Raw genomic sequence first — 15,209 nt, 5'->3', positions numbered from 1 at the left:
ATGTTAAAATTGTGACTTGTCTTTTCTTGAGACTCTGCCATATGTAGAAAAGACAGTTTGTGATATTTTTGAAGGAATCCTGCATTTTTGGTACATTTCTAGTACTTTTGAAGACCAGTAACATATATTAAGACCCAAATAAACCCCCACAAAATGGTGAATCTGTCCCTTTAAACATGTAAATCTGTTGCAGCAGGTATATGAGTATAAAACTATGATATATACATGTTATTGTGTTGACCTTATTTCTATTGCAAATATATCGGCTGTATTTATTTATTCTGTCCTAGTAATAGGATGTAAATTTGCACGTGCAATATTATGATAAAAACGTCACCATTTGTTTTGACCATTTTATCAGTTAAATTGGACTTTATTTGACCTCAAAATTTGGTCTATTTACTATTCTGGGTGCATTAAACTTTTCTTCAACATTTCTCTGTAGTCAAAGTACAATGTGGAGTAAAGATCGTACTGACAGAAGCAATTTTAGGTATGTAAATTCACAGAATGGTTGTATTCATTGGTTGCATATTGTTGTTATTGAGTTTGGATGTTGTTTTTTAGTTGGGGAAGCATTTTGTTGTTTTGTTGTGTTTATTTTTCACTATTGTAAGTTATTTTACTTAGCAATATTGCAATTTTGTGTTTGTTTCTTGCTGAATTGACATTTTATTTAGGTTTAACCTTACAATGGCAATAACACAATGTAATATGTAATGGTGGGGTCATTATATTATCCTAATCTGCTTATTTTGATTTCTGGTTTTCACCTTCAATGAACTCTTCATGATAAAAACTAAGTTATGTCCCTTTCATCCCTATTCCAATCTCTTTCAATTTTTTTTTTATCTGAAACCGAACAATAAACAAATATGTAGTGTGCATGACAATTGTCACTTTCTGTCCCCTCCGGCCTATTCAAGTCTCAAATCTTTTTGTATCTAAAACTAAACAAATCAACAAAAACATAAAAAACTGCCTACTGTTGCCACTTTCTTTCCCTTCCAGCCTGCTTCAATTTTTTTCTGAATTTGAATTTGTTAAAGGGATTGTAACGAGGTTTTCTAAAAGTTTTTTTTGTATCATGGACACTGATAGCATCAATTAGTGACGTCATCAGACACTTAGTTTTAGTGGAATTGCAGGAACAACAGACGTCTGATTGAAAATTGGAGTGGTGCAAATTGATGCTATCAGTGTCTCCAATACACATAAAAAATATAGAAAACAAACTCTTTAAATTGTTAAGAATATATGCAATCTCTCTCAGATAATTTAAACAATTGGGCCGCTTTGATCTCAAACAGAATGTAATATCAGCATAAAGTAATTATAGATAAAGATATATGAACATAAGAAGGTATTTATCAACTTGATTAAGCTTATACACCCTAATGAGGCCACTTATCATATAATATATATAGAATGAAAAAAAATATGTATTTAGATACAGTACAAATCCAAATGTTTTTGTCATATATATATATATTAGTAAGGATACCTCTAGTAGCTTACATTAGCCATATGTCTGGCCTCTATTTATTTTGGAAATTTAACCTATTGAACTTTCAACTTTGAACCATTCATTGAGTTTATAGTGTAATAAGAATAGTGTTGAATGGTAATGATTAGAGTGCCAAAAGTTCTTTGTGTTTGTACTAAATTTAAAAAATATGAGTTTTTATAACCAAATAACCTCAAGACCGTATAACCTAGTGACTATCAGTGACTATTTTACAGTTAATTAAAAAGTTTTAAAGAATGTTCTACTCTGGTTAACGTGACATTAAAATAAGCTATGTTATTGAGTGATTTCACATATTTTTGGCTTGACATCTGCCAATGATGTCTTAGTTGAAAGGGTGTAACTAGGATTTACAAACAATTTATGGTAAGGAGTTTTCATTGAAACATTGTTTGTTAAATCAGAGCTTTAGAAAGATGGCCTGACATAGAATGGGAACTGAAAAGCACTGGTTAAGGCATCAGGAATTCAGATAGATGACTACTACTTACTGAGTAAATTCTATACCTAATGATTCATAAAGCACATGGCCTGAGTGATTTTAATGCTTCAAATGAATTCAGTTCTGCTAATCCTAAACACCTAGCAGACGACATTTTGACTGTGAGCTGTGAACACTATTACTAATTAGCTCATTTAAAAGAGGTTTTGTCAACATTTTATCAGAATATAGAAAAGTGGACTGTTGGACTAGCTTATTCTCCAAAATCCATTGGGAGCTGCAGTGGCTTAGTGTGTTAGACGAGATAATACCTTTGGATTTTTCATTTCCTTTTCCCCCAGTTAGTGATGCAAGTAAGAGGGGCTGACATGGAAAAAGCGTTTAGTCATTCAGATGGGAAGCGAGCCCCTGTGTGCACGCTAAAGACCCCTTGACAGTTGGAAACTGAGAAAGAGCAGGCTTATACCACCGTCCTGGCAAAATTTCCCTCATTGTACCCTGCATGGCGTTACCCGTCTTTATGATGCAGAAAAAACTCCATTCATTTTATTTCTAAAATCCATTGTCTGGTATTTATAAGTTACATGAACCACATGACACTATCAGTGTCACTATAGAGTATCTAATAAGTTATTTTCAGTGCAATCAGTGAGTTGAAACCTTTTCTACATTAAGATGTCAACTTAATGCTTTTAAGAATGTTATGTCTTTTAAAGTTCACCATCAGTTTGATTTTTATGTTGAGGTATATTTGAAGAGATTATGCAACTTTCTTGGTTGGAGTTCTAATAATGAGACTTTTTACAAAACCATCCCCCAAAAATAGTGAACCTTTGCCTCTAAAATATCCTTTGTGATCCCAAAAACTTATAATTGTTAACTGCATTCAGTATATAACAACAATTGAGATTGTAATAAATCTCCTGTAAGAAGACTAAGGGCCGTATGCAGCGCTCTCTTACCTTGACTAAAGTTGAACTTTGGCTAAAGTTAGGATTAAGGCTTTCATTTTCTACACTTGATAGTCAAATTTTAGCATGACTTTTCGTAAAGATCGACCGGTGCATACCTAAAGTTCGACTTAAGTCTAACTTTAGTCAAAGTTTAGGTAAAGTACCAGCGCTGCATTTGGCCCTAAGATATGTTTGTTGTAGTTTTTCATGTTGGCATTCTTTAATTTTGTGTCATCAAAATATGTGATTCTCTCTTAATGTGCTCTCTTCTTTAAAATATATGAAAGGTTTTTAAGCCTTCTGGTGCACTTATAGTTGCTGTTTGCACCATATTGATTTCCTACCTCTGACATTTGTGAGTCTTATCCTGAATTGAATACCTTCAGATTTTTCAACCCAGTAAGAGGGGCCGACATGGAAAAAGCATCTTGTCATTTTATGGGGCAATAAACCGAGGCCCCTTGTGCCACAGGCTGTGCAAGTTATTAAGATCCCTCAAAATTTTAAAATGGAAAAAGAGTAGACTAATGCTGCTGTCCTGTTAATATTTCCCTCGTTGTACACTGCATGGCATTGCATGTCTTCATTAGCATGAATAGGGGCAGAAAATTAGGACCTATTGTTTGAGAAAAGTAAAAACTTTTTTGTTAATTTTTCCCATTGTTTTTATGAGAATTGGAATATCAGCCTTGAAATAGTACTGTTAGTTTTAAAATGTCTTTATGTTGATAAAACTATTAGCATCAGCACATATTATGTCTTCAAAATTTGTTTTAACAGAAGACAACTTCGACTTTTTTGGTTGAAATTTCTAGGAGAGAAATCAACGCAAAGACATTCTAAGACTATCAGTACTATTTCGAGGCTGATATTCCAAATCTCTTAAAAATATCGAAAACATTAAAGAAACTTTTCAACTTGCATTGACAATAAAACTCCATTTCAATATGATTTTCTTATCATGATTATAGACCAAAAGGTCTCAAGAAAGTCAGATATCAATGAGAGCTAGATGATGCTTTCCCATCAAAATGTCTTTTTAAGCATACTGCTAGACTTTGTTTTCATTATCCTACAGTGTCTAGACAGAATTTTGCTGATATAGCTTTGTTTGTCATCAAAAGACAAGGTTATCGCCATGAAGGTACAAAAAAAAGCCATTGATATCTTATTGAACATTGACAACTGAAATGAACTTTGAACAAGACATTGTCAGTAGATTATCACACGTAACATGACAGTGGTCCTGATATCAGAGATTTTTATAACTTGTGAATATTAGGTACACTTAGACTTGTTAATGATAAAGATATAAATTTAAAATTTCGTAACCCTTTCGTCACTATAGCTGCCAGGAAAGTGGTTGTTTCCTTTTTACTCAATATTTATGTCATACTCTTAAGTTATGTTATTTTGAGTTCATTGTTTATAAAATTCAATTTTGTTCAAACATAATTGCTTTTTAGAGTGAAAGATGATATTCTGATTTTTTGTTTTATCTGAAGGACAATTTCGCCATTTTAGGAGATTGATTTGAGTCTTGAATATATATGTAAATAGTCTTCAGAAGTACTAGAAATGTACGAAAATTTTCTATGTATTTCTTGATTTTGCCATTCTTTGGATGAGATTTTGATTAACGGACTTGGATTTGAAGGCCAAAATTTTGACAGCAAGATGTATGATTGGTCAAAAAAAGGGTGCTGCATCAGTCCCTCTAAGTGGATACAGTAGATACAAGTAGACAAATTCTTATAGCAATTTCATTTCTGTAATTTCTGTGTAGAAGACTGTATTCAGTGAAAGCCAGTGGATCCAGATACTTTTTCAAAGTTTTCTTCATAGATCAGACAAAAGGAAACCAGGTTGAACATTGTAAATGTACTGCATGTATCTGTATGTTGGGAACTCAATCCCCATAAAGCTTACATCTTTAGATTTATTAGCCACAATTTTATCTTTAAAACATTTTGTTATTTGCTGACTTCAAATGTCAATGACTTTATGGACAAGTTTGATAAACAACAAATAAAGTGATTGTCATGTTTATTTCAGATATTATATTTTATATAAATATATAAAAATAACATTGTAATGTTATATATATTACAACATTATTAGCTTGTTTATTACCTTCATTTAAATACTCAACACTGTCAAATACTAAACACAGTTCTATGTAACTTTGAGCATCCATTTTTAAAATATTTTGGGGCTTGGTTTAGAGCTGAAAACATTTCGGTTTTTTTTATAAACCATTAAGCATTGATGAAGATCATAAAGAAATTTTCTATTGGATATGCAATGATTATTGTTGTGACTCAGTCAAGTTCTTAGCCTCCATAAACTGTTTTCAATCATTAAGGATTTCATTACAAAACTCAAACAACAAACTGAGGAAGTAATTTAATCAGAAATTTTTTCTGTGAAATCACAAAATCATTAACACATCACCCGGTACTGAACTTGAGACCAATACAGTGGTTCCTGGTATCATGTCATATCTGTACTTACTCATTAAGTATTATATCTCATTCATATTCATATTCATCATCAAGTACTCAGTTTTAGTGGAATTGCAGGAACCACAGACATGTGATTGAAAATAAGAATATACCAAACTCTCACTGGTTATGAGAATGCGTATAAAAAAGGTTTACTCTTAAGCCAAGTTAAAGTTCAGAGAGATTTCCATACTTTGTTCCATACTCACAAGCTGATGTTTTATCTTGAGGCTGGTAACTCAGTCTTAGAATATGTACAGTTAGCTGATTTGTCTTATTTCTGTTGTCTGTTTTCAGACATACCATGTCAGGAATCAATCTGGATGCCAACAGATTATCAAGGAGAGCAAGTTTAAAAGATTTCTGTGTAGCCACACCTGAAGAATTTGTTAAAAGATTTGGCGGGAATAGAGTGATAAATAAGGTAAGATTTCATCTTACTATCAATAGAGTAGAATTGCAGCAAATCAGCCTCAATTATCTGCCAGAATATTTGGTCGTTATAAAATGTTGCAACATTTGGCAACCCTAATTCAGACATATAAACCAGCAGGTCTGACTGCCCACATGTCAGCCAAATGGCTTTGGTAATGTAAAGACACCATTTTTCGTGACAGCCAATTGTCATGGTTCAACTCAGGCCAAATGTAAACAACCAACTACCACAAGACGAGGAGTCAAGTGACCCGCTGCTGTATAGAGTAAATGGTAGAACAGATTAAGTGACAATTTTGACAATCTGCTTGGAATATTCATTAGTAAGCAAAAAAAAATTTTTGAAAATTTTGTTATAACATATTTTGTTATGTACAGGTCTTGGTTGCTAACAATGGTATTGCCGCAGTAAAATGTATGAGATCAGTTCGAAGGTGGGCATATGAAATATTTCGCAATGAAAGAGCAATTAGATTTGTTGTTATGGTTACACCAGAGGATCTTAAAGCCAATGCAGGTATACTTTAAGATGTTTAAACTCCTTTAGAAATATATTTGAGTACCAATCATCTTCACAATGGTCAAGGTATTACAAACTTTGTCTTATACCTTGACTATCTTAGCCACTATTCTTGTGTCACAGAAGTTTGTAAATGCAATGCTTTGATCAAATTGTACCCTAGAAGCAATGACTTTAAATGCTATACTTTCTGAATAAACTGGTCAAGATTAAGGATCTACTATTGAAAAAACCATTTATTTTGAATGATAATTCTGATATTTTAGTTTCTTATATAGCCATAATCATCATAATATGGTGTAAAACTCCATTTCATTCCAGAATATGTTAAAATGGCTGATCAATATGTACCTGTACCAGGAGGATCTAATAATAACAACTATGCTAATGTAGAAAGAATATTAGATATAGCCAAACGGACACAAGTTCAAGTAAGTTAATCATCACTATTTTGTTACTATAACTTTGTGCATTTGCCTATTTTTAAAGAATTTGTAAAGAGGTTGTCTTTAACAGGGCCATTTATGATTTATGACATCATTACAACTTTTCTCCAGATGTCTGTTGTTCTTTCTAATTCTGTAATTATAGAAATACTGAATTGTATCTGATGTAACTATCGCAAAAACTGTTGACAAGGGCCTTTGCGTTTGCTACATCATAGAATGATGAGTTTTAGTGGCAGTATGAAAACCACAGACATCTGACTGAAAATTGGAATGTTGCAAATCGATGCTGTCTGTCTTTCTGATACACATAAAAAGTTTAGAGAAACGTCTCCATCACCATTAATTTGAGTTCATTGGAATTTTGCCATTATTGCTAGCAGAACAAAATTCAGCCCTAATGTCTCACAATGAAGTTATATGTATTTTTTATAATAGTTTGTCATGTACTGTTGTAATTTCAGGCTGTATGGGCAGGATGGGGCCATGCTTCAGAAAATCCCAAATTACCAGAATTACTTCATAAAAATGATATTTCATTTATAGGTTAGTTTGATTTTTCTCTTTGAAAAACATGAACGTTTGCATTCATTGGAAAAAAAATACGAAAAAAGATTAGGCTATTACATCTGTTCTGACACTATTTGCCACACTGTACACTGTAATGGGTCCATTTTCATTACCCTGAAAAAGTGGTATAGATAGATTTTTTCATTTCATTTCCTTTCAATATTAGTAAGTTCCATATAAGTTAACAAATTTTGAATTATTTTCTCTTCATTTCAGGTCCACCAGAAGGTGCTATGTGGTCATTAGGAGATAAAATAGCTTCATCTATTGTTGCTCAAACAGCTGGTGTACCTACGTTACCTTGGAGTGGATCAGGTATATTTCAATTTCGCATAGGCAATAATTGAATGAAAAATGGGTTTTCTTAGCTCTTTGGAGACAAAATAGGGATTTCTTATTCATGTTTGTACATCAGGGACTTTTTTAACTTCTATTTGTCTACTTCCAATTTCATTTTCTGCAGTACTTGTAAAGAAAAAGTTGATTATATTATGTTATCACCATTAAAAATCTTCTGGAAATACAGGACACTTAAAGGCACAGGAAAATTTAAATTGTTGGAGCAAAAAAAATGAAAGTGGTGTACAAAGAAGTGTAATACAAACATTTTTTTCCAAACCCTTCAAGATCAGAGAATGAACTTAATTTCAAAATGTTTCTCTTTGAGAGAGCTTTAGCACCGAATGCTAAAGGTTACACAAATTATGCATGAAACAGAATAGTATGTTAATAGTGCAGGAGAAAGGGACTAACAGGAAAAAGAACTGTATGCATGCCAGGGATCACTGACATCAGGGAAAAAAAAGCTAATACCACTGTCCTGACAAAAGTTTCCTTAATACACACTGCACCCAACTAACTGTCTCGTCTCTATCAGGTTCTGAAAAGTAATATGTTTCACTATTTTTTTTTCGTCTAGGCTTAAAATTACCAATCAGTGAAGAAGATCTGTGTAAAAATAAAGTATTAAATGTACCATCTGATATATATAGACAAGGTTGTACTAGAAATGTAGATGAAGGATTAGTATCAGCTAAAAAAATTGGTTTTCCTGTCATGATAAAAGCTTCAGAAGGAGGAGGTGGGAAAGGTATCAGAAAAGCTGAAAATGCTGAAGAGTTCCCGAATTTATTCAGACAAGTATGACATCACCTTTTTTCTCATTATCCATTGGTAATTATTTACGCAATGCTGAATGCTGATTGGTGTTAATGTTTTGAGATCAGAAAGCACTGTGGAATGTCAAGTTGAACGGTGGTTTTTATATCATCAGTGGTCTACTCCTGGTTTGCCCCTCATCAATGATGCAGATCGGAGGGGCTGACATGGAAAAAGCGTCTTGTTGTTCGGATGAGACAATAATCCGAGGTCCTGTGTCAGTGGTGAAACCAGGTTTACGTCCGAGGGGGGCGAGATATCTTAGATTGCCCGAATTTCTAACCTAGTTATGAGATTTTTGCCCGAAAAACTTGCTTTTGCTTCTGCCCCTTTTGCCCCCCCCCCCTTTTGGCTCCGCCACTGCCCTGTGTGCTACAGGCTTTGCACATTAAAGATCCTTTCCTTTTAAATTAGCCCTTGAATAAGAGTAGAATGTAAAACTCCATTCATTTCACGTTCAGTTGTCATACTATGTTAAATCATTATGAATGGAGTGGTATATGGGATAGACCAAGTACTTTCAATCCAAAACAACAGAAGCCATTATTTGCACCTTGCTTAACCCCATACTACAAATCTGTAAACTGAAAACCAAATGTACCATGAAGCATTACTCTTTGAGATTCCACCCAGCAAATTGGATTTGCTTAACCTGTTAAAAATTGTTGTAGGTTCAGACTGAAGTACCTGGTTCACCAATATTTATAATGAAACTGGCGTCTGCTGCCCGTCATTTGGAAGTACAGTTACTAGCTGATATTTATGGTAATGCTATCTCCTTATTTGGGCGTGACTGTTCAATACAAAGAAGACATCAGAAGATTATTGAAGAAGCACCAGCTGTTATTGCCAAATCAGATGTTTTTGAAAAAATGGAAAAGGTACATGATTGAATAATAAAATTTTAATTGTTGATACCAAATTTGCAGAAATGATACAGTTTTCTGCCAGCTCCAGTGCTGAATTTCTACAATATGTATCTCTTATTAGAATGAAAATTCAACATATGGGTTGTCTGCAATTTAATGAAAACATACCTGTTGAAGTAAATAGAGTTTCAAGTTTCCAACTTTTGTTTTCAATTGTGTTTCAATATTGATGCTGTCTTTATTGTAAAAAATGGCCTTGAACCTTCAGCCTCTCACAATACACTTTTGGTACTCTCATATTCAATAGCAAAAAATTTATTCTACATTCATCTTGTTTCCAGGCAGCAGTTACCCTGGCTAAAATGGTGGGTTATGTTAGTGCTGGTACTGTAGAATATTTATATAATGCTGAAGAAGCTAATTTCCATTTCCTAGAGTTGAATCCTAGATTACAAGTTGAACATCCTTGTACAGAAATGATAGCAGACGTCAATCTACCTGCTGCTCAATTACAGGTACAGTTTTTGTTTTTTTAAATTTCATTGCTTTTTTATGACCACATTTCTCATCTTGATAACTCAAGGGTACATGTGTCAGTTTCCATATTAAACCCTTGATCAATAAATTTTTAGACCTGTTCAGGCTAAATTTTCATCATTGCAAACTGCATGACCTCATTTACCCTTTAGGTAGCATTAGACTAGAATTCTGAGTTCCATTTCATTTCCATTCATATATAGATTGCTATGGGTATACCACTCTATAGAATTAAAGACATAAGAATGTTGTATGGTGAAGATCCATGGGGAGATAACTCTATAGATTTTGATGATCCACAAGTTAAACCAGTACCTAAAGGTCATGTGATAGCAGCTAGAATTACTAGTGAGAATCCTGATGAGGTAAGAAGTTCTATTTATACCATTTTGGTACGAGGTAAAAATATTCATGCACAAATGGATATTATTGAGGGTGGCTGTAGCACTGTGAGTTATTGTGTTGGAATCTTTACATGACAGCTTTTACTTTTTCCAGTGATATTAAGAATAAGTTATCTTTACTCAATATTCCAGTCATGCCATTATGAAAATGATACATATAATACATAAAAAATCAATACCAAGTTTGACTCAAAAACAGCTGGTAAAAAAAATCTTTCTATTGTCTGAGCAAAGTAAACAGTGTTTTGAATTTTTCCTATTGTTTTTATGAGAATTGGAATAGCAGCCTCAAAATAGTACTGTTAGTCTTAAAATGTCTTTAACATTATGTCTTCATTATGTTTTTTCAGAATTTTTTGGGTTGAAATTTCTAGGAGAGAAATACTATTTTTAGTCTGATAATCCAATGCTCTTTAAAAATGTTGAAAAACTTCAAATTTTGGGATTATTTGTATTACAGGGATTTAAACCAAGTTCAGGAACAGTACAAGAGCTAAATTTCCGTAGCAACAAGAATGTGTGGGGATACTTCAGTGTGGCAGCTTCTGGTGGTCTACATGAGTTTGCTGATTCTCAATTTGGACATTGTTTTTCTTGGGGTGAAAGTAGAGAAGATGCTCGAGAGTAAGTCTTAGAATTGATATTTTGAACATTAATTGATGAACTTTACCACTGACTCAAGCTTTCAAAGAATTGACAAAATTTATCCTGTAAATTCATATAGAAACCGAGGAGAAAGCAACTTTGGTTAGCATTTTTGCACCTTTGCAATTGTAATTTTAAAACTTTATAAAAATTAAGATGCCTATATATGCAAATTGTCACAACAATATGCAACTTGTGATAGCTGTGAAGGTTAAACTTGCACAAATAAGAGTATTTTGTATGTACATGTACCTCAACCCTAGAATATAAAGTGTCCATTTCAAATTGGCGTCATACAACTCTACTTTTAAAGCTTCAATATTATATGTTTTTCTCCATACTTAAGTCGTTCAGCTCTACTTCCCAGCTAGGAGCTCTGGGTATAAGGTAAATATTAACTTTTTATCTCGTTATTTAAAGAGTTGAATTATTTTCTGCAGGAATTTGGTCATAGCTTTAAAAGAACTATCAATTAGAGGTGATTTCAGAACAACAGTAGAATATCTGATTAAATTGCTAGAAACAGATGCCTACCAACAGAACTATATCACAACTGGTTGGCTAGATAGACTGATAGCTGAGAAAGTACAAGCTGAGAAACCAGATACCATGTTAGGTGTCATGTGTGGTGCCTTACACATAGCTGATAAAAAAATTCGAAGCAATTTTACTGATTTTCAAACATCTCTGGAAAAGTAAGTGGAACGTTTGGTTCTTTGGTGGTTTATTCATCCTATTCATATGTTTGTATTCAACAAGTTTATGGAGATTGACATGAAATTGTGGGGCTTATGACCTATTATATTTTGCATTAATGCCTAATTCATACATACAGACAATGCCATTGAGTGTACAATGTAGGAAATTTTGTCAGAAAATTGAGGTTAATCTCTCTTTTGATTCCCAAATGTTTGATATATACATTGTGTAGTTTACAAGGCCTTGTTTATCTAAAGGGTGAAAATGGAACAGAGTAAGAATGGCTGCAACCCATTGTCTTTATTCTTAGGATTATGTTAATTTTTTTAGAGGTCAAATTTTACCATCATTTTCACTGAAGAATATTGTAAGTGTAGAATTTATCTATGAAGGAATGAAATATAGTCTTGAGGTAAGTTCTTGAACAATGTTTTTTTTTTAAATACATGCAGAGACTGAAATGAATTTTGAAGTTTTACTCTATGCTTTTCTGCTCATGACAAGAGTAATAAAGTCAGGCAACACAATGCAGTATGAAATAAGGGAAATTGTGAATGTCATACTCAGTACATTAAAGAACTGAAAAGGCCTTTTCATTTTCATTTACCATAGTTAGTTTGTATTCTATTATAGGTGATAAAAACAGGAGCAAGTAGTTATTTTTTATGTACCAATAATTCTTCAATAGACGTTGAAGCTCACAAGTAAGTATTTTGGTGTAAACATTATTTGATGGCAATATAATGTAACCAAGCAATCTTAAACACTATCTGTACAAAATACAAATAAATGACCGAGCAAGAAGTCACCTATTAACAGAAACATTTTTAAGTCAAGTCAAACATATCTAAATGGAGTAAATTGTATATTGCTAACTATTGTAGATCGTTAACTATTTGTATATTGTTAACACTTTGTATATTGTTAACTATTTGTATATGGTTAACTATTTGGATATGGTTAACTATTTGTATATTGTTAACACTTTGTATATTGTTAACTATTTGTATATGGTTAACTATTTGTATATGGTTAACTATTTGTATATTGTTAACTATTTGTATATTGTTAACTATTTGTATATTGTTAACTATTTGTATATTGTTAACTATTTGTATATCGTTAACTATTTGTATATTGTTAACTATTTGTATATTGTTAACTATTTGTATATTGTGAACTATTTGTATATTGTGAACTATTTGTATATTGTTAACTATTTGTATATTGTTAACTATTTGTAGATTAACAGATGGTGGACTATTATTATCTATAGATGGATCAAGTTATACTACCTATATGAAAGAACAAGTTGGATCCTTTAGAATTATTATTGGTAATCAGACGTGTGTACTATCTAAAGAAAATGATCCCACTATCCTAAGGTAAGGTGTTGCTTAGGGATCTAACAGGCTTGCTCAGGTCAATGAGTGTTTCACAAGCACAATATTTTAGCATTTGTTTTTGCTGATGTTCTATGTTATGCCATACCATGCCATAACATACGACTAGATAAGAATGTTTTGATTTTTTGTTTGTAGGTCATCGTCAGCTGGTAAATTATTAAACTATCTAGTAGAAGATGGAGGACATGTATTTTCGGGAGATGTTTATGCTGAAATTGAAGTAATGAAAATGGTGATGGAATTAACAGTCAGTGAAAGTGGATGGTATGGATGTTTATTTATAGTTATTCCCTATATTAAGATAATGAACTCATCTAAACATGCTTAACACTGTATGATGTTAAGAGTGCTGTAAGCATAGTTTGAAGATTTCATTTAAGATTGAGGGGTGTCAAATAAATGACAGGCTCACTATTTCTGTTGAAGCATTTGTGTTATAAAATGCTTTATTTAATTGCAAAACCCAGAGTTAAAATAATGCAAATCAATGCTATCATTGTCCACAATACACACAGAAAGGATCCCTTTGAGCGTGAAACAACATGTTCTGCTCTGTTTTGATATTTCTATATCACTGTACAATTGACGAATTGTACCATTTTTACAATGAAAATATTTTGTTATTGTACATTCATAGAGTATATATTTGTGCCTCACTGCTACATGCGGCTACACACAAATTTCAACTCTCATTCGGCTACACACAAAAACTGATTATCTTCAATAATTTTATTTGGTTTCAGTATACACTACAGTAAAAGACCAGGAGCTGTATTAGAACCTGGAAGTGTTGTAGCACATTTACAATTAGATGATCCTAGTCGTGTTCAACAGGTAGGTCTATTTTCATGGCTGACAGTATATGTAATGATTTTGACAGTGTATAAATAATAGGTAGATGATTTAGACAGAAGGAATGTAGGTTCATGATTTAGATAGGGTTTGTATCTTTGTAAATGATTTAGACTACACGTGTATGGGGTTCATCATTTAGACAGTGTTTTGGATAGCAGGTATGTAGATTTAGATGTAGAATTAAACAGTGCTTGTTTATGAGAATAAATGATTTAGACAACATGTATTTGGGTTCATGATTTAGACACCAGTCACCAAGTAGATGTTTTCATGATTTAGACATCCTGTATGTGTTTTCATGATTTAGACTACAGGTATATGGTTTAATGATTTTGATAGCAAGTATACACCATAGGTTCATGATATAGACTACAGGTATATGGTTTAATGATTTTAATAGCAAGTATACACCATAGGTTCATGATTTAGACTACAGGTATATGGTTTAATGATTTTAATAGCAAGTATGCACCATAGGTTCATGATTTAGACTACAGGTATATGGTTTAATGATTTTGATAGCAAGTATACACCATAGGTTCATGATTTAGACTACAAGTATATGGGTTAATGATTTTAGCAATAAGTATGAACCATAGGTTCATGATTTAGATAATGTGCATGGACAGTGTATGTAGGTTTATGATTAAGATGACAGATATATAGGTGAAATATTTAGCCAGGTGTTAGAAAATGAATTTTTTTTGTCTGCTGTTTCTTAAATTAATCCAATTATTTCGTCTTTACAGGCAACACCATTTAAAGGTAAACTACCAGTGTCTAATAGTCCGTCCACACATGGTGATAGATTACATCAAGTATTTCAGAGTGCTAGGAATGTTTTAGAGAATATATTGTCTGGTTATATCTTACCAGAACCATATTTCACTGAGTTATTATCAAAGACTGTTGAAAGTATGATGAAATGTTTAAAAGATCCAGCATTACCTCTACTAGAATTACAGGTATTGTATTCTCAGTATTTCAAATCAATGGGGACTTAGCCACGCCAGCAATAGTGCTTGATATTGACAATCATGCCACGATACGCTACATATCGCGATACAAGGGTCACGATACGATACATAATGCGATACAAGGGTCGCGATACAATACTTCTCGTGATAAGGTCTAATGAGATCAAAATTAACATTTTATCTTCTACAAGTTTCTATATATATTAATTTATAACTTTATAACTGTGATATTTGGTAATATAGTTGATAGAAGTGGTTAGT

General features: G+C 32.6%; 1 protein-coding gene across 1 annotated transcript in view; it reads left to right on the top strand.

Moving 5' to 3' along the window:
* The first annotated feature begins 5,719 nt into the window (after positions 1-5,719).
* Positions 5,720-15,209, top strand: part of LOTGIDRAFT_199489 (hypothetical protein) — a 28,921-nt gene continuing 19,431 nt past the window's right edge. Inside the window, exons 1-17 of the mRNA XM_009047936.1 lie at positions 5,720-5,851; positions 6,241-6,379; positions 6,704-6,813; positions 7,293-7,374; positions 7,615-7,713; positions 8,318-8,538; positions 9,228-9,437; positions 9,767-9,940; positions 10,166-10,327; positions 10,827-10,990; positions 11,452-11,706; positions 12,041-12,122; positions 12,344-12,414; positions 12,955-13,095; positions 13,252-13,380; positions 13,860-13,950; positions 14,721-14,936. Coding sequence (XP_009046184.1) covers positions 5,732-5,851; positions 6,241-6,379; positions 6,704-6,813; positions 7,293-7,374; positions 7,615-7,713; positions 8,318-8,538; positions 9,228-9,437; positions 9,767-9,940; positions 10,166-10,327; positions 10,827-10,990; positions 11,452-11,706; positions 12,041-12,122; positions 12,344-12,414; positions 12,955-13,095; positions 13,252-13,380; positions 13,860-13,950; positions 14,721-14,936 — 2,466 coding nt within the window. The 5' untranslated portion in view covers positions 5,720-5,731. The remainder of the gene's footprint in view (positions 5,852-6,240; positions 6,380-6,703; positions 6,814-7,292; positions 7,375-7,614; positions 7,714-8,317; positions 8,539-9,227; positions 9,438-9,766; positions 9,941-10,165; positions 10,328-10,826; positions 10,991-11,451; positions 11,707-12,040; positions 12,123-12,343; positions 12,415-12,954; positions 13,096-13,251; positions 13,381-13,859; positions 13,951-14,720; positions 14,937-15,209) is intronic.

Source organism: Lottia gigantea, assembly GCF_000327385.1.
Source record: "Lottia gigantea unplaced genomic scaffold LOTGIsca_119, whole genome shotgun sequence".
NCBI classification, from domain to species: domain Eukaryota; kingdom Metazoa; phylum Mollusca; class Gastropoda; family Lottiidae; genus Lottia; species Lottia gigantea.
Note: the sequence above shows the minus strand (reverse complement) of the source record. Positions and strands in the feature narration are given on the sequence as shown.